This window comes from Rhamphochromis sp. 'chilingali' (genome assembly GCF_963969265.1).
Source record: "Rhamphochromis sp. 'chilingali' genome assembly, chromosome: 2".
NCBI lineage: Eukaryota > Metazoa > Chordata > Actinopteri > Cichliformes > Cichlidae > Rhamphochromis > Rhamphochromis sp. 'chilingali'.
In genome coordinates this window covers 46,184,352-46,204,802 of record NC_137930.1, presented here as the reverse complement: position 1 = coordinate 46,204,802, position 20,451 = coordinate 46,184,352, and the positions used below count along the sequence as shown (strand labels likewise).

Below are 20,451 nucleotides of genomic sequence, written 5' to 3'. Positions count from 1 at the left end.
TCTTTCTCCAGTGATTACTACAACTGGTTCATTTTAATCACATTCTGCAACAGTGTGCTTCCAACTATTAGGAAAGAATGAGAACTTTATTTCAGTGTCAAATAGAGCTCTACAAATTCTCTTTAGATTGGTACTGTTACATCAAGCCTCATAAATGCTACAGACACTTGACTGCTGTGCAGTGCCATGAAACACTATAAGGCTGACAAACCTTTATGGGCCCAAATCTTGACTCTTGTGGCAGGAATAAACTTTAAAACAAGCTTTAATGCTCCTTGGTCCAGAAAATTACAAAGTTCCAAATCCAAAAGATAACAAAGAATCCAAACATCCCACACACGCTTGGGAAACTCAGAGAAATCAGAGCAAGGGAAACAGAAGGCAGTGTGGATGACAGGACAAAGGATGACGGGAAGGCTCCACAATATGTACACCACAAAAAAAAAAAAAAAAAAAAAGAGTGGTGAGCAAACATGAGGGGAACACGGCAGCTGCCATAAGGCGAGAGGCGGGGTACACCCTGGACAGGTTGCCAGTCTGTTGCAGGGCTAACAAATAGAGACAGACAACCTTTCTCAAATGTTTCTGAATAGAAAAAACAAATGTGGATTGGACTTTTAGCTTTAATATAAAGATAAAGTACTATGCAAAGGCTTTTGGCACCTCAGATGATCAGATTCTTCATGTAATTTTCTACAGGACGTCACTGACTCGAGATATACAACCAGAGTCATACACTATCTTCAACTACAAGAACAAGGACTCCTGTAACAGAAGTGTGGTGGCTGACGTTAGACAGTTAGAGAGCTAAAAGCTAAACACTTTCAGAAACTGCTTAGAAGAACTTCTGCTGTTTAACAACTGGTAGATTAAAGCTCTTTCATTTACATGCATTTGAAATCCTCCTTACTTGTAGAGCCAAAACCTTTCCACGGTATGGTGCACAGAATTCACTCAACAATAAATTGGCCAATTTAAATTTGGAAAATTAACTAGGAGAGTAAATCGGCAGTTATTTACTTTAACGCTCTCTATTTACTCAGTATTGAGCAAACATACAGTATGTGAGGGTGCAGCTCTGGCTTTACAACAAGCCTCGCGCTGGAGGAATGCTATTTATCATTATCTCAACATCAGAACAGATCTGTCAGTTTTTGCAAATTTGCAGGCTGCCTCAGCAGATGTTTATCAATATAACGACTCTTGTGACCCTGAAAAAGTTCAGGCTTAGTACGCCTCCCACATCCACGGGACAAATTACACCCTGCGTGAATTAATTCAACTCCATTAAAAACCTTCATCGACATCTGCCGCTGCAGCAGTGCGCTGGCCTGCTTGTCTTGGCCTTTCTCCAGCCGAACGCCTCTTCAATTTAACTCCAATTTGGAGTTGGTGGATGTTGGCTGACAGCTTGAAGCTTCTCACTGGGATGCTGATAGGAGCGTCTTCACTCCTAAAGGAAAGTCATTCTCTCATCTGGACAGCGTTGCAAATTGCGTAAAAAGCCAGTCCGATCAAGATAATGGCTTGTGAAGGAATGAGATTAGCTTCCTTTGTAAAAAATCTGATTGTGTGGATGGGACAGTGGCATAACAAGTGTGACCTTGTTGCAGGGGCCATCGGAGAAAGTAATTAGGGCTTGCATATGGGCTGCATTACCGAAGCCTTCAGCAAGGGCAGTGAAGGGAGAGCCATGTCAATGCAGTTTATTGTCACAGGTAAGGCTGTCAATGTCAGTTGTGAATAATGCTCCCTGGTTAGTTAGACAGCAGACAGAGACAAAGGGCAACAAAAAAAAAAAGGCTTAAGAGACTCAGTTCAGTGTTCGCCACCACTGGAGAACACAAACAAAATGCCAAGTCAAAAACCCCATGACATTTATTTAAGTTAACAGAGGCAGTCAGAACCTTTAAAGGTTGGCCTATAGTTATCCATTACTCCCAAATAGTTGCGGCAGATGGCTGGCAGGGGTTTCGTCCTGTTAAAAGGGAGTTTTTCCTTCTCACCCTTGCCAAATGGGTTTTTACTGTAAGCACCTTGAGGCGACGACTGTTGTGCTGTATAAATAAAACTGAATTCAACCGATGTTACTAAGACGTGCTAAGAAGGGATTAGGAGCTTTAATACTTAGGAGAAACTTGACACTTGACATGACTGACATGATTAGCAAGACAATGATCTTGCTCATGGCACTGTTGGAGGAAAGGGGGTAACTGCCTGCCAGAAATGCCTGATATGTTTGTTTGCATGCCTGGATAACATATTACCCAGGATGTCTTATATGTCTACAACTATCACATGTCTATAACTAATTAAATGTTTAATTTAAGCAAATGTTAATCGAATTAAGCAGTTCACAGATAATGAGTTTTGAGCTTTAGGCAGCCATGGGTATTTGGCTTGGCAGAGTGTTAATCCGGTCTTTTTTGCAAGGATAACACAACCAGGGTCTACTAGGTACGTTTTCAGTAAATGTTCTTGCTAATCTGACTTGAGTTAATTAAACAAAGGCTATTCTCTGTTTCTTTGGTAATTGTCAGTGGCTTATCAGAAAGTCCTTTCACACATTCTGATAAAGGAAACCAATGGACCTCACCCATTCAACGCCATCTCTGGCTTTTCTATTCCTGGTGTTATTGCTAATGAAACAAGCAAATTGGCGATGTATATGCATTCTCCATAGAACTACAGCTATGGATACTGTATGATCACTGACACAGTTTCATAGTTCACCTGTATAATTATGCCAGTACTACACAGAAGTCGCTGCTGAACGGGGCAAACTGAACCATCACCTTAACAGCTACAAAGGCGATACCAAACTAAACTAATGACTGAAACTGGCATTCACTCTAAGTTTAAGGCTCAAGATGTGCTCTCACAGTAAAAGTGTCGGCAGTAACATAGTCTCTCTAACTCCAGAAAAGTTAAGTAAATATGACACTCTGTGCTGCAGAACTATTTGTTATCTTATGGCTAAGACAGCTGCTGGTTATTGCAGAGTTCTCTCACTACTTTATGAAAGTCTCTTTCTTTCTTGTTCTTTTAACACTTGTTATTTAGAGACGGCTACAGTGTAGGTGTTCAGAAAGGGCTATATTACATGGCTTTCAAACCATCAGAGTTATCTCACTTGCACCTACACAAGCTCTCTCACAATAAGACTTAGTATATTGATTTTGAACATGTACGTTTATGTCCCTGTGTGGTTGCTGTGACACTGTTTGTGGATCTTATTGTCCTCAAAGAAGAGATGATGGGACAAGACGTTGTTTGTCAGGTGACAGTTAAAGCAACAAGCCCCACTGCAGCACTGCCGGCACTGCGGGGCGCTCCACTGGAGCTGGTCAGATCTCATCTACATCTGTCTGACAGTGCTGAAACACATGTTTACATAAGCACACATGCATACATGTGGTTGAATTGCTTCCTGTGCATACATGTACGCCATTGTGTGTGGAAAGGCATTCACAAGGCTGATTCTCACAGACAGATCCCTCCACTCTGCAGGATGCCCTGGCATTATAAGCAGGCTTCATGAATAAGACAAGGATCAGTAATTGTTTCGAGGGGGAAGAGGGACGTGCGGTTGGTGCAGTGGGTCTTCAACTGGCTGATTGTGTCACTGTGACTGTCTATGATAATTAAACCCCCCCCCCCCCCCCCCCCCCCACCCCCCATCCTCAGTCACACTGGTGGCATTGCAAAAGACAGTAGCGGAGCTGTTATTGCTTGTCCTTCAACTGAAAAGATCTGGTTGGCCAGAGAACTGAGAGCTTTTGTTCTGACAGCTGAAAAATCTGGTGTCCAGCCTGTGCGATTTTAAGCTTTGCGCCCTGGGAAATGTGTTATCTAAGCGGCGCATGCAAGAAACCCTGACATTAATCTTTAATTAAGGCCTTTACAATTTCGGACGACATGCCTGAGAGTGTGAGAGTTATACTGTAGTGGATAGATATGAGCAGTGGGGAGGGCCAGGAAATATGTTATATCTTGTGGTGAGCTCATTTTGTCTCATCAAAGTCAAAGCTCTGTTGATCTGCCAAAATATTGCCTGGCTTTTTAAAATTTATTTATTTTTTTCCTTTTTCTCATCTGTTTGGCTAATCATGAGGCACACTATGAGGTAAGCTTGTCACTGAGGAAGCTTTTTTTTGTATCATTTGAGAAAATAGATAACAATCCCCAGAGGTAATAATAGTGAAACGCGCACTGTCGTTGTCTGTTTTCTACACAGTGCTATAAGTTCTACCATGAAGGTCTTCTGATAACTAAAGTGAATTTTTTTTGCACTTCTTCTTTTTCATTTTGTTTTTGGTAATTGTTTGTCGAAAGAGCCAAGTGATAAACCTGCTGGTAAAACCAGCATGCCACTGAAGCTGTTCTTGTGTTGTGACAGCTGCTGCCTGTGTGATGTTCCACAAAAAGTCCCCAAGACACAACCTGTTTCATCCTGGCAGACAATTCACATGAAAAAAGACAAGTCTCATATGAAACGAAATGGGACTTAGGTAATTGTTTTGATTACTCCTTTCCCTGTTCCCAGTTGGATGAAAGCATTACAAAACTGAAAGTGAAGGTTTTAGGGAAGAGGAGACTGAGGAAAAGTAGCAGCACATCTCCCTGCGGCAAGATTTATTCGCTGGCAACAATGAGAGACAGATGGGAGGGTGGTGGTGGGAACAGGAGAGGGGGGACGGGAGGGGTGCGGGGGGGTCACACCTTTGTGAAGCAAAGCAATTGGGAGCGATTAAACTCTCATTCGCCGTAGGGACTATACACTTTGAGGCAGAAGCTGGCTCCAGCAGCGCCTGCAGCACAGTCCCTTTTATCTCCACTCCTCAAGAAGACCCTGTAAATGCCATGGGAGTTGTTAAAGGGAAGCACGCAGTGTTCTGCTGGGCGGGTTCGTGGTTAATGTTCAACATCATGACGGCAAATGAAAAGAATTTTCTTGAGGTTGCCTTCCCTTGCAATGGATAATCTATGCAGTGAGATTGTGGCTTAGCCCATGTAATTAAACTCATGACCTACACAGTTATATGCCGTTACTTCCCCCCCCCCCCCCCCCCCCCATGTGTGACAGCCAGTTCCTCAACTGGTCACTTGAAGTTTGCTCTAAAAGCAAATCAACCACTCCAGACTCTCATGATGACATGTGAAATACACAGCAGAAATAAACGAGTCTTTAAAAATCAAAAACAACAACAAAACTAGAGCTACTCCTCTCCTCCAGAGAACTGCATAAAGAACTCACGTGATGAAACTGTATATTAACAGTATTGTATGAGACTCAGGCAGGAGTCTCTGTGTACTGAGGTTTGGAGCCGACTTTGGGATTTGTACTGAGAGTAGAAAGAAGGTGAGAGAGAACCTGGAGAGGTGGAGGTATGCTCTGCAGATAAGAGGAAACAAAGCAAGACAGAATACATGTGTGCGAATGAGACTAACAGTGGAGATGCAAGGAGCAGAGGTCATGAAGGTAGATACGTTTAAATACCTGGGGTCAACCACCCAAACCAACTACAAAAGAGAGGTGAAAGAAGAGAGTGCAGGCAGGGTGGACTGGGTGAGGACGAGTGTCAAAGGGGATTTGTGACAGAAGGACAGAAGCAAGAGTGAGAGGGAAGTTTTACAAGATAATAGTGGTGCTAGACCTGCTATGATCTAAGTTTGGTGACAAAAAGATAGGACGCAGAGCTGAAGATGGTAAGATTTTCACCATGAGTGACCAGAATAGACAAGATTAGAAATGAGTACATCAGAGGGAGAGCTAGGGTTGAGCTGTTTGGAGACAAAGCTAGAGAGGCAAGGGTGAGATGGTTTGGAAATGTGCAGAGGAGGGATGGTAGATATATTGGACAAAGGGTATTGAATATAGAGATGCTGGGCAGAAGGAAAATAGGAAGATCACAGAGAAGAGTCATAGATGTATTGAGGGAGGATATGCAGAGGGTTGGTGTGACAGAGAAAGATAAAGAACATAAACAACACAGTCTCATGGCTATAAATTGCTAATGCTACCCTGTCATATCCAAAGTGGGAGACCCACCTGATACTGGGATACAAACGTCAGTGTAAGAGCAGCAAATTTAGGTCTGAATAATCTGCACAGAGGTCAGAAAGTGAAATATTTGCATCCAAAAATATAGTGCAAAGTATTATAGCATAGAAAGTATGAGTACACTGAAACTTTACATGCAAGATAAATGCATTCCACCACTCCTTCCATTCATGCCGTCAATCAATCGTACTTCTCATGTTAAGAATACCAGTATACTGCTGTTTACATACAGTTGCTGATGAAAGCTGAAGCCCCCAGTCAGCACAAGTAGATTCTACTTCTCATTGCTTCGCTTTTCCACCATCTGAAAACAAAAGATGATCAAATGCGTCATATGTTTTTTTTTGTTTACCCTCAGCCGTTTTCATCATAGTTTTGGCTGTTAGGAATGCACTCTGATTCCACAACCAGCAGCACAGGCTGGCTCAGGCATCTCAGCATCTATTGTAACTGGCTTCTCATCAACACGATAGCACCAAAATGCTCGGGGACTCCTCCATCACTGAAAGGCACACAATCACAGGTTGCTAGCCAGGTTATTACGAGTCATTCATCATCTGGGCCTGCTTTGTGTTTCTCTACCTTAAGCTTTGCTTCAAATTCAATGCTTTCAAATCCCCCGTACTTGCCCATTTGCCTGTTCATTACACTTCTTTTCAGCTTCCTCAATATGTCTTTTATCTCTCCTCCACCATTTCCCCAGCTTGGCCCAACCTCAGCCAGTGCACCTGGCTCGTGGGTCTGTGCTGTAAGAGCTCCATAAAACACAAGGCACAAAATGGACCCAATCAAAAGCTATATACAAGCTTTGATGCTGCACTACTGTGTGCATGACAGCATATTGCATCTGCACCTTAAGAGAAGAAGCAGCCAAAATAACAAACAAGCCTCGCCCATTGTTCTTTTGATTTGCTGAACACATTGCTGCAGCTTCTTAATAGACATGTGAGGTGGAATTAAAATCCATCTACAATGTTGAATTCCCAGAGAGTGCAGGACAGATCAAGAGGCAAATGAGGAAATCCACACAATCCATATCAGTTTGATATCATGTGGGGTTTTTCCTCCTGTGCAGGTTCGTGCTGGCAGCACCATGGCAACCACAGCATTGATTGGCCGATGTCTCCCACTGTGCACAGCGCAGGTCTTGTTATGTGGGATATTGGTTTTTTACTTGCCTCCCTGGCTCCTTCATGGTGTGTATTAGCCGTGGTTTCTCGGGCGCCGGGTCGTCATGTATGCTTACCTTTCATTTGGTTCTGGATGACTTTGAAGGGCAGCATGTGGAGCGAGACAGAGACGACTGTGACAAAACACTCAGAGGCTCTGAAACAGAGCCAGTGCTATCAAGTCCCAACTCCTTTATTAAACATGTCATGAAACTCCTAATATTTATTGATTCTGTACCATTCCTCTATAAAAAAAAAAGTTAGTTTGCATCCAAATTTGAAATCTAAATCTTTAGCATTGTTTGACGTTCCTGATTAAATAAACTCCAGTTGTCAGTGAGAATTATTCCACTCCTTCTAATTAATATGTTATGCTTCTCTATATTTTAAAAGCAGTCCCTGTATCTCCCAACTTCATGGACTCTCACTGATTCAGTGAAAGGTTTTATAGATAAGAGTGACATTGTTCATTTTGGTTTTGTAAAACTTTATAAAATGTTCATTCACTCACGCACTGCTGGGAAATAACCTTGTCACTCGTGTTTCATCGGATTCTTGCAGAAAAGTGAAAATCCCCCAAGAACACTTTTTTAAACGTGTTTTTAAACGTGTTGTTTAAAAAAGTGATCTCTTGAATTCTGAAATTACTAATTTCTGGTTAAACCCCCCCCCCCCCCCCAAAACCAACAACACATACATAAAAAAACATACATATGAGATAATAAATGTTCATGACAGCCACCTCCATATTTTGTTCAAGTGATGATCACTAATTGTCTTCATTTGATGAATTAAACTCTGTTTGAAGTGAAGGGAAATGGACTTTGAACTTGATTTTTTTTATTGTACGTATGCATGTGTATAAACATACATAAACGTTTAGTTTCTAAATAAAAAATAAAATAAAAAAGTAGAATCAGCAGATTGTGCTGATGTATCATTTTATGGCCTAGGAATGTGTAAAATGTTTTCAGCCCACCTTCTGTGGTCTCATTGTTATTCCTGCTATCATTGAACAATATTATCTTGGCTCTTCATATGAACTTAGAAAAAGTAAAGGAATTTATGTTGGGTTGATCATTTCTTGCATTGTTGTTGTAACAGTGCTTCTTGGCAATTAATCTTATAGTTGTTGGAAAACCTGTTTATTTTCCCATAGTAAATGGTAAATGGGCTGTTTCTTATATGGGGATTTCTACTGTATTTGAGCACTTAAGGCACCCTATACAATATGCCTCATTCACCCATTCATATAATCAAACATGGAGTGGAGTTTTTCTTTATTTAATTAGTTTTATTTTTTGTCATAATTTGTACCTTTTGTTGTACAACGTTCTACAAAATAAAAATGTTCTAAGAGATGGGTTTAAATAGATTGTTTAAGTGTATATCTACTAAGTGGAGATAACACTGCTGATAACACTGTAAATTGTAAAATGCCTGTATTTATATATATATATAAAAGATGGTGTTGTTTTTAATGCACTGAGCACATGTTAAACAGACACTTACCGTACAGAGGCTTATGTATCCATTTACACCGGCCATAAAACTTATACAGCATGTTAGACTGTATAAAGTCCCACTTTAACAACACTGTTTGCTTCAGAATGCATTTTTGCCTGACAGTGCATTTTCAGAAAATATGTGACTCGTGTTGACCAATGGCCCAAGAGCACAAAGCTTTACACGTTACAGTACCCCCTCACACACCACCCCCAATTTCTCTGGGATCATCTGTACACTTTCATTAAGTATGCAGGAAAAAGAGCAGAAAGCTTATGAATATTGAAATGAATAATGTATGTTTTCTGCTTTAAGCTACAACTGCATCTGAGTAAAGCAGGCTCGCTCTTGCTGCAAATTTAAAGAAACTTCAAATGTCAATTATTAGTTTTAGTGAAAATGTATGTTGTAAGAGTATGATCTTTTTTTAATGTCGTTCTTCACACTGAAGCAAAACTAGTTCTTGATTTAGAGTCATGTAAATGCTGTTTAGTTATCCGCTGGGCTTTCAAAGCAACGATTCAAGCCCCGACACACTGCAGACATATATTCAGTATGTTGTGATCCATTGAGCTTACTGGTGTGTCTTAGAAGTCAGTGCACAACAAAGTAAGCATTCATTTGTTTAATCTAACTTATTTTTAAATACAGCATTTACAATACAACATTTGAAATGATATGTATAAAAAAATATATGTCATCTTACAATACAGTACCAATTAGAGAACGATGGAAAGTAAAACAGACACAGAAACAACATCTTAACACACCCGCTCCACTTAACAATATACAACATGTCAACTCTAAACTTGGTGAATGGTAGGCTTCTACGTACAGACTCAGAACAATTTCATTAGCAGAAGCTGAACAATAATTCATAGATCCTTACATACAAAAGGAGTTGTTTTATCCACTGAAAATGCTTTTGTTCATGCACTTTGTACATGCTCCACTGGAAGACAGCTCACGTTTCATATAACTCCCACACATCACGTTCACACAGTCATCATTTGCTCAGAGCTTTGGGGACTAGACCTTCAAAGCCAATATAACTGAACAACTTAGATAGTTAGTTTCCTGCAGGTGAATCATAAAGTTCTGCTTTTTCCCTCACAGGTCCGGTGAGGTTTGATGCAGTTACTCTTTGATTTTAGACAATTGTAACCTTAAGAAAATTAAAGGGCCCTTTAAGTATTAAGACAAATGTATAATGGATCCTTTTCACGCGGTTCACCCAAGGCCATAGTATGAACTCAGGTTTCCAAACATATTGCCAATAGCAAAGAATGCTCTGCACAGCAGTTTGCTGATATTCTTTTGAGGAATTTATTCAGGCTTTGTTGATCCTCAAGATGTAAATCTGTCCATAATTCTGCAGTGTGTGGCTACTTTTAGCTGACATCTTATTTCATATAAAGACCAGACAGCAATTTCTCCTCCACAAATATCACCTTCACAACATGGTTGCACTGCTTGGAGATGAGGCTTATTAAAGCTATCCATTACCACTTGTGCAACAGCTAACTGCCCTGTGGTAACATCATGTGTTTATAGCTCATAGGCAGGTAATAAGCAGGTAACACTAGGTTGAATTGGCACCGCAATGTGTGTCACGAAGAATGCCACACACACACGCACAGCACAATGTAAATTGTGCTTCCAAGCATCATCCATTCAAACAACATCCCCTCCAAGGAGCTGATCCATGCAGGTCCTGGAATCATTTACTAAAATGAATAGTGGTTTTCCCAGGGAAATGTTGAGGAAAAACAATAAGCTGTATTGTAAGGTGGTGGGCATTCTAATTTCATTTCAGATAGTACATGGGGGATTTGCTCAGGGAGAATTTCAAGATTGCAGTACAAGCCAATCTGTGAAAGGTCTCAATCTGTAACACTGAACAAGACCTTGAGGGAAAACACGAAACAGGTGGCTATCACACAAGCGGAACAAAGCTGTACAAAACTGTTCCAGCATGCTTAATGATGACCTGCGTGCGCTGCATGTTCCTAAAGAACATCGGTACAATGTAAACATTTCTTGCCACCACTTCAATTTAGAAACTAATGTGACATATAGCAGATTCTGATCACACAACAAGGTTACTTTTAAAGCATGGTACTGAACTGCTTTGGGTATCATGGCAATGATAAGTTAACATGCCATGTGTCTGCTTAATTCTTAGAAGGTTAGCTGTTTAACAATATTGAGCAATGAGCCCAAAAGCATCTTCAGGGGAAACTCAAGCAAGTTCCCCCAAAAGAAACTGTATGAACAGAGATCAAAGATCACGGAGAAGCAACCATGTAAGAGCAGAAACAGTGAAGGAGTGAGAGCCCAGCACTGGGGAAAGAACGAATTGAGATCTTATAGCTCCAGGGAAGATGTTGTTTTGCTGGTGTAGAGAGTGAGGCAAACACAGACCAATTTACTAGGAGGAAAACTGTGTTGTTAAAAAAGAAAGGAAAAAAAAAGAAAGAGTCGTATGAGCAGACCTGGCCCATTTCTCACTGTGCAATCTAATCTCAGCTCTTGGAGAAGATGGGCGAACACAAACAGTGCTCTCCCGTCAGCAGCGCTGACAGGATATACAGTGTTTGAAAAAGAGCTCAACTCAGTCACACATCTGCCTTACCCGTAACTAAAAAGACGATTAAACAGGAAAGAATATTTAAAGCAGAGAAATCTGGTGTTACTTGATGAATATTCAAGGCAACAATGACCTCTGACACTTCCTGATGAGATTTCGAGCTGGAAAATGATTAAGGGTCAAGAGGGGACATCCTCAGAGAGAAATCCAAGGGCTACACTTTTGCCAGTTCATTGTCCGTCATGATAAAAAAAAACAAAAACAAAGAAACAAACAACAAAAAAAACCCTACAGGATTTTCAATAAGGTGGTTGTTTAAAGAATACCATGTTACACTTAATAATAAGTCCTTCAATTATAAATTAGTACTTCATAATACTCCGAAACAAAAAACTGCAGCAAATCAGTAGTACAGTGTCCTACAAATAAAATTTGTGTTCATCATTTACATGAAGTGCCTTCCTGAAAAGCTTTCAAAAACATTCCTAAATAATATATAGTTATTTGAATTACTAATGGGTGAGTGGGTGTGATGACTGAGCGTAGTATCAGCTCAACAGTTTCTAAAATTTGACAGTTATTAAATATGAATGATACTGTACACCAAATGGACGCATAATCATGCATTTATGACCTTGACGGTGTTCAATGCGGTGCTCGTCTTTCACAGTTATCATTTTGAGCATATTAAATGTGTGAATGTATGAAGAAAAACTCTTAATGACTACACTTTCAACTGAATTTCCCCACAACTTTGTTATTGTCAACAAATCCCATGAAAAAAAAAAGCCAACACAAAAACTCTGCTCGATCTCTCAAAACTTTCCAAAAACTCCAGTGCTGTTACTGCTGGGCGCTGTAAGCAAAGGATACATTATTTTGTATTTAGTGCTTTGGCAACCATGTAAGAGCAGAAACAGGGTAAAATGATATTTTGGATAACTGAGCTTAACGACACTGAGAAACAACATGCTGTATATCACACTGGAGATAGAGAGTACAAAATAGTATGTTTTAGTCTTTTCATGGAATTTTGTTACAGAAACAAAATACTGAAATTGTAAACCATATTTTCCTTTGGGCAGGAGAATAGTCAAAACAAAGCTAAACAAAAACCCAACAATCAGAACATTGTGACATGATATTACTTAAAGCTGCTAAACAATAACAGTGAATTATCACCCAGCCGTGTATTAAGGATCGCTATCAAAAGCTGAAATGGATAAACTCCTGTAACACTTCAACATGTGTTAATGAACACTTTGAGGTCAGCTGAACAGTCCTTGAGAATGACTGTGAAGATGCTCCACTAAGAGTACAACTTGCAGGTAAAAAACTATAGATTGATTTGGCAATCAAAACGAGTATCAATAAATACATATAAAATGAATAAATAAATCTGGAAATACATACATTACTAAATAATAATAAAAACCTTTGCCTTTATGACATATTAAAAGTCTCTGTATAGTCATCATTGGCTGGGGGGTTGCGTAGTCCATAAACTAATACTTCTGATAATGAGCCATTCTTTCTGGCTGCCTGTGACCACAATGCGTACACACTCAATGTCAAAGGCTATTTTGTGGTCTACGTCATGGACCTCAATGTTGCCATTTTTAAACTCTCCTAATGTGATATAAGAGGAACACTGTTTGCCTTTTTTAGTCCCAACTAATTTCTCTCCTACTTCCAGAGCTCCGTGATGAAGAATGTCATTCTGCCGGTCATCAGACCCAGTAACAATCTTAATTTTACTGATTTTGGTAGATTTGTTAAAGACTACAATAAAGAAATCTCCAGTGGAGGGAGGTTTTCCCCAAAAGTATTCGTCCACTGTGCTGTAAGCCTTGGTGGCGTCATAGTTTTCAAAGACATTGATGTTTGTGTAAAGGCTGGCGGGGGGGTTGTCGGGAATGTCTATGGAGTCTTCCTCAAAGTCATCATCCTTCAGCTTGTTCTCGGCACCTTTATAAGAGGAGTAGTAGCCCATGTGCTGGAACAGTGAAGGCTTGAAGCGGATCACGTCCTTCTGTGCAAGCAGGCCTCTGAAGTGGATGAGGAGCCAGTCGCAGGGCATTTCCTGGTAGAACATGAGCAGGAAATGAGCCAAGCGCGGCAGGTCTCTGGAGTGATACAGCTTCCCGATGTAGCCCAGCTTGGAGAATTCCAACATCACCCAGTAGGAACCTTCTCTGGAGGTGATCACCTTCTTCAGTGCCGTCAGGAAGTTCCTGGAGCAGCGCACATCGTCCTCTAACATCATGTAGAAGTCGGAGAGGTTTGTGCAGAAGTTGAGCAGGAAAGCGTAGTCCACGTTCTGCTTGGAGCGGAAACGGACCCTGTCCTCTGGGTCGTTGTAGTTCCTTTTCAATCCGTCCAGAGACGGATAGTACTCCTCTGGAGCTTGGATTACTAAGAGACGTCCAGCTATGATGTGGTGTGCAAACTTCCTGGTGATTTCCTGCACCAGGTTCTCACACCAGACCAGGTCGAAGTCCGCCAGATGGACGACAACCACAATTTCTTTCAGTTCCTCGTAACTGGACTGATCAAATATGGATTTGATCGTTTCCAGGAGGTAGTTTCCTCTTTTTCTTTTGACAGATGAGAGCCCGATGGTGAGATACTCTGTGAATAAAAAATATGAATGTCAACTTTGATCACTATTTCCAAAAACATCTTTAAAGGACAGGTTTCAGATGAACTGCATAAGTTTCAACGCTGTCTGAGAAAATATACTCCTAAAATTGTAAACGTGAAATTAGAGTTTAAGTAAATTTATTTCAAGGTCTGCTTATTAGTTGCTTCCTGAGCCTTCAAATGGTCATCAGCTGATCTTTATTTACAATCAGCCCTTATCACATGACCAAAGTTCCAGCGTAGTTGAAAGTCACTTTGAATTCAAACTATGTCAAAGTCCACCAGTATTATTTGAGAAAATAAACGTAATACAAATTTTTAAATGCATTTGTATTTTTCTAAAGCATTTTCTAAATATTTTTGCTGAATAAACAATTGTGCTCAGTGCTCACTTATTTAACAGCACACAGTTATTGTCTATGAGGGAAAATAGACATAAAAGCTTTGTGAATAAAGCACAAAGCACTAAAGAAGAATTTAATGTTGAGGTAAAGAAGCCCCTGTGGAGCAGTTTCTGTTTATTGCTATGCATTAAATCCCAATGTCACAGATTTTAAATTTAATTTTGCATCCTCTTCTTGCAAATACAATTCACTGTAATTTGCCCCGGCCCATGAAAGACTCAATGTAAATTTCTATTAAAAAGAAACAGTAAACTTACTCTTGCGGTTCAGTGGGGTACCAGCGAGATAGCGATATGTGACGTTGATGGATCCAGAGAAATTACTCAGGTCTCTGAAGGTGTGGACGTATCGTTCTGAGCTTGAAGGGTGGACTGATGTTTCCCTAAGCTGCCTTTTATCCCCTTCCTGGAGCAAAACATAAAAAAAAACACATTATCAACTGATGCACACAAAAAAATCTGGAAAAAAAATCTAATTATGCAAATTATTAAAGTTCCCAATTATCAAATAAATAAAGTATTTCACATCTCAGCATCAAATAAGGTGGACATCAGATGTTTCTTTTGACAAGTAAATGAAAAGTAAAAAATTTGTGTCTTGGCATATTATACATATTTAAACATTTCCGCAAAAAACATGGAAAGCCTGTAAAGTTTAAGACTGAAACCATTCCCATCATTATTGAAGCTCTATGACATGCATTAACATCTATTGATTTTCAGAGTATTCGGTTTAAATTCAGTTCAAGTCAATTTTATGTACAATCGCAACAGCGCCAAATCACAACAAGAGTTGCTTCAAGGTGTTTTTAAAGTGTATAGCTTAGTAGCTAGCAGTACTTTTATCCTGTAATTGAGCTTCTTTATGTGCAAAAATTAAAAGAACTATTTTCCTATTTTCCTGATCAGAAGAAGAAGAACTAGATTCATTTTGTGAAGAGCCAGGTTGATGGATAGCTGAGAAAACTAGCTATGTATAGCATGTGTATTAGGGTTTGTGTATATTAGGATACTGCTGATCATTTCAGTACTGGGTAAAACTTTACAAGGCTTCTAAACATACAGAACCACTGAAACAGCCTTAAACTGATGAAAAACATTGCAGTTGACAGTGAAGCCCCTCACACACCCCAAATCTGTGTTTGACCAGGACCATTTGACTATTTTGTGCAGTTCATCCTCAGCAGACATACCCCTGTGTTGTGAAACTTCATATTATATACATTTTTTCAAGTATTCAAATTTAGCTAAGTAGCTTAAAACACTATTTTCTCAAGTGTTGCCTCGGAAAACACATTTCTTTCTTTATATTGATATCAAATCTATTGACATGACACAACTAAACCTCCATTTCAGAAGGTTTGTTTAAACCCCTGCAGGCAGTGAGGAGAAAAAGCCGCCAAACCACCTTAATATTTTAAAGAACAAACACTGATAATATACTGAGATCAACAAGAGTTGCTGGCATCATGAATAAATGATAAATCATAAAGATGATCTCAATGTGTCCACCTCATTAACATTTAAATATGTCTCTCTTACAAAAGAGCAACTGCACATCAAACAGGAAGCACGTCTGGAAATGTGGTCAAGTGTGCATCAAGAAGACATCCAGAAGAAATACAAACATAAAGTGTCTAATGCTCTGTAAAAACACTTCTGCAAATGCGCATACGTAGAACAATTGACTAACCAGCACGTAGCCATCTTCAATGTAAAGGTTCAGGAAGAGGAGGAAGGTGATGAGGAAGCCGAGGAAGGGAATAGTGGAGCGTTTCCTCAGACATCTCATCTTGTCCAGGGATTTCCACATCAGCCTCATGCTCTACACAGTATTGCTGAGATCTGCACGAAATAAACATGAGCAAAAACACATCACACAAGACAGAAGTGTATGCTTGGAATTTCATCAGCCACGATTCTGCAGATAATTTGCCTTTAGCAGACTGTTGTGAGATTTTAGCAACATAAGACCATCTTTCATGTATTATTATCCCCCACAAGTGTAATGGGTAATGTTTTTTTTATTGTACACAAATACATTAATATACACTGAGCAGTAAATTTGTTCAGTTCCCGTTCCCCTTTAATCTATTTTTAGGTCTTCAGTGATGAAGGCTCATGCCATTTCTGACAGCACACATTTCAGTGCTTTCTTGGTCAAAGAAAACAATGCTTCTGCCTGCTCTCATCAGCTAGCAAACTCCTTCATAGTGGAATAATGTTTGTAGATTACAGGCCACCATCACTCAAGAGGAGAGGAAAATTCAATTTTCAATCATGTCTCTTTATTTCCGATTTCTGGTCGATAAAAGAAAGAAATTAAAAGACACAGAGGGCAAAAGAAGAGAGAGCAAAATGGGTGAAAGGTTTTTCATAGCTAGTCAGTACATAGGTATTTTCTAAAGCTGCAAAAAAATAAGTACTTTCAATAATCTATTATGAACACCGGTGTACCACAAGGCTGTGTGATGAGCCCTTTCCTCTACTCCCTCTTCACCCACGACTGCAGACCTGCTGATGGTTCCAACACCATCATTAAGTTTGCAGATGACACCACGGTGATTGGCCTCATCAGTGACAACGATGAGGCCGCCTACAGGGAGGAGGTGGATCGTCTGGCTGAGTGGTGCGACAGAAACAACCTGCTGCTTAACACCGAGAAGACCAAGGAGCTCATCGTGGACTACAGGAGGAATGCTGACCCACATCCACCCATCCACATTAAGGGGACGGCTGTGGAGCGTGTGAGCAGCTTCAAGTTCCTGGGAGTCCACATCTCCGAGGATCTCACCTGGACGACCAACTGCTCCAAGCTGGTCAAGAAGGCTCACCAGCGGCTCTTCTTCTTGAGGACTCTGAGGAAGAACCACCTGTCCTCAGACATCCTGGTGAACTTCTATCGCTGCACCATCGAGAGCATCCTGACCAACTGTATAACAGTCTGGTATGGGAACTGCTCTGCCTCGGACCGGAAGGCGTTGCAGAGGGTCGTGAAAACTGCCCAGCGCATCGCCGGAGCACCACTTCCTGCCATAAAAGACATCTACAGGAAGCAGTGTCTGAAAAGGGCTGGGAAAATCATCAAAGACCCCAGTCACCCATCACATGGACTCTTCACCCTCCTGCCCTCTGGGAGGCGCTACAGGAGCCGCCGGACTAAGACCACCAGGTACCGGAACAGCTTCTTCCCCACAGCTGTCAGACTCCTGAACTCTGCCTCCTGACATCTGACCCACGTTAAACTCATGGACTGAACATACACACACCCACAATGGACAACTGTACCCTCAAACACAATAATAACATGGACTGAACCACCACTTACAACCACTAGCACTTTATATAGCCTCTGTAGAAACTATCTACACCCTCACTTATCTTAACTGCACTAATGTATAGCTCTGTGTAAATAATCATTCTGTACATTCGATAATCTTTAATCCTACAACTGTTTACAACTTGCATAGTTCCCATTTCTGTATAGCTGTATATCCCAGATTCTGTAAAGTTATTTATTTCATATTCTGTATAGTTTTTCATATTTATATCCTGTTCATATCCTGTACATAGCTTGTACTCACTACAGCCTGTACATACTTATAGTTATAGAATATTCACAACATACTTCATACCGTGTACATTATAACATACCATAATAGACCCATTTCTGTAATATACTCACATATCTATATTATTGCTAATATATATTGTAATATATCTATATCACTAAAGCACTTCTGGATGGATGCAAACTGCATTTCGTTGCCCTGTACCTGTGCATGTGCAATGACAATAAAGTTGAATTCTATTCTATTCTATTCTATTCTAATTCTATTAACTACAATGACGTGTTTTTGCTTCCCATCGTAGGTAAAGTCAGTGCAAAATTCAAAAGTACTGAATCTGTAAAAAAGGCAAAAAGTCAAAACATTTTAGAACTGTCACTGCATTTTCTGTTCTGCGTTACTGGTACTACTACTGGTTTTTATCCAAAGGACATTATTGTTGGTTTTGTTCAATTAACCAATCAGATTTAAGGCAGCTTTGGTTGCATGCAGTAAATGGATTGGTTCGTCTATAGCACTCAAAGCACTTTATACAACCTTCCCAAATTCACCTAAAGCAATTTTTTCTACACCTAAGTGCTTTCTATCTAACAATCACACATCAGAGAGCAACTTGGGGTTCAAATTGCGTGCAGAGTGGAGCAGCCAGGGATCAAACCACCAACCTTCCAATTAGTGGATGACCTGCTCTGTCTCCTGAGCTACAGCCACCCTTAAAGCAGCACATGCGTATAGCATCATACATTCCTAAACATTAACTAGTGAACTTAAAAAACAAATCTGGATTGGATACACTGGCCCAAAAGCCCCCAAAATCTGCTGAGTTAACAGATTAGCCAATGGGTTCCCAGAGTGACGCGTCAGGAACTGAATAATTTTTAATGGTGATGCACAAAACAGTTTCTTCATCCTTTAAAAGCTATAGATACATCTATCTATCAGTCTGTCTTGTTACAATTACTTATTATAACTGCTAGTTATCTACGAAATCTCAGGCTTCGGGTCAAAAACTTATAACTTTATATAAAGACATTTTAGGTTTTATTTTAGTACTATGATGAACTAGGAAATGGTGACCTTGGTTGCCAAGCAAGCACTCACATTCACAATCTTTATTGAATCCTGTAAGCCATTCTCAATGTCTGCTTTTAACTACTATTTTAACTACTATTACTAACGGTGCAAGGACAACAGTGGGATTATGAAGGAAGAGGAGAAGCACAATATAGCACCATTTATAGACCTGTGCAATCAAATGTAATATATATCTAAATATGACTTTTAAGAAGCTTAAGTTATACTTATGTGTTGTTTGTTCCGCACACAGTTTCTCCGTTCAACAAATCAGTTTTGTTGTATGAATTGTGGCATTTCTCTATTGCCGACGTTAATAGTACAAGAAATACAGAACACAGTTTGTGTAATGTTGGTACATGGACAATTCAACAAATAAAAGCTACATCAAACACAGCTTTCAGCTAGAACAGAGCCATACACACTAGCTTCAGTCACAACGGGAACAGAAAGCTCTCAAAGCACATGTACAAGTGAAACCTACTGAGGGAGAAAAAGCCTATAAACAGCGGCAGCAGAAGTAACAGTCCACAGACATGATGCAAGTGGTGTCTGTCCTTTTGTTTGCCAGCAATTAGGCATCAGCATTCCCTTTTGTTCCCTTGTTGCAAAGCCCATGAGATGTCTAATAGAATACAAACTACCTCTAAGCTCAGTTCAATGACCACGTACAAATCAATCACCCACACCAAGAGTCAGCTTCACTGGGGTTTTGACTAGTCAATACCTCTTTTTGCACACTTGAAAACTAAATTTAACATATCTGTCCGGCCTGTTCTCTGCAATTTTCACCTCACTGTGGTTCAGCCATAACTGTGTGTGTATATATATACACACACACACACACACACACACACACACACACACACACACACACACACACACACACACACACACACACACACACACACATATATATATGTGTGTGTGTGTGTGTGTGTGTGTGTGTGTATGTGTGTATATATATATATATAAACAAAAAACACCCAGCACGCCCCTGCGGGCGGTTTATCCTTCAAGCTCGGGTCCTCTACCAGAGGCCTGGGAGCTTGAGGGTCCTGCGCAGTATCTTAGCTGTTCCCAGGACTGCGCTCTTCTGGACAGAGATCTCCGATGTTGTTCCCGGGATCTGCTGGAGCCACTCGCCTAGCTTGGGAGTCACCGCACCTAGTGCTCCGATTACCACGGGGACCACCGTTACCTTCACCCTCCACATCCTCTCGAGCTCTTCTCTGAGCCCTTGGTATTTCTCCAGCTTCTCGTGTTCCTTCTTCCTGATATTGCTGTCATTCGGAACCGCTACATCGATCACTACGGCCGTCTTCTTCTGTTTGTCTACCACCACTATGTCCGGTTGGTTAGCCACCACCATTTTGTCCGTCTGTATCTGGAAGTCCCACAGGATCTTAGCTCAGTCATTCTCCACCACCCTT

General features: G+C 40.4%; 1 protein-coding gene across 2 annotated transcripts in view; it reads right to left on the bottom strand.

Moving 5' to 3' along the window:
• Positions 1-9,407: 9,407 nt before the first annotated feature.
• mgat4c (mgat4 family member C) overlaps positions 9,408-20,451 on the bottom strand; it is a 132,015-nt gene continuing 120,971 nt past the window's right edge. For both annotated transcript variants that reach the window (XM_080875531.1, XM_080875532.1), the window contains 3 exons: positions 16,069-16,220; positions 14,634-14,781; positions 9,408-13,960 (listed from right to left, as the gene is read on the bottom strand). In XM_080875531.1, coding sequence (XP_080731657.1) covers positions 12,804-13,960; positions 14,634-14,781; positions 16,069-16,197 — 1,434 coding nt within the window. In that variant the 5' untranslated portion in view covers positions 16,198-16,220 and the 3' untranslated portion in view covers positions 9,408-12,803. The remainder of the gene's footprint in view (positions 13,961-14,633; positions 14,782-16,068; positions 16,221-20,451) is intronic.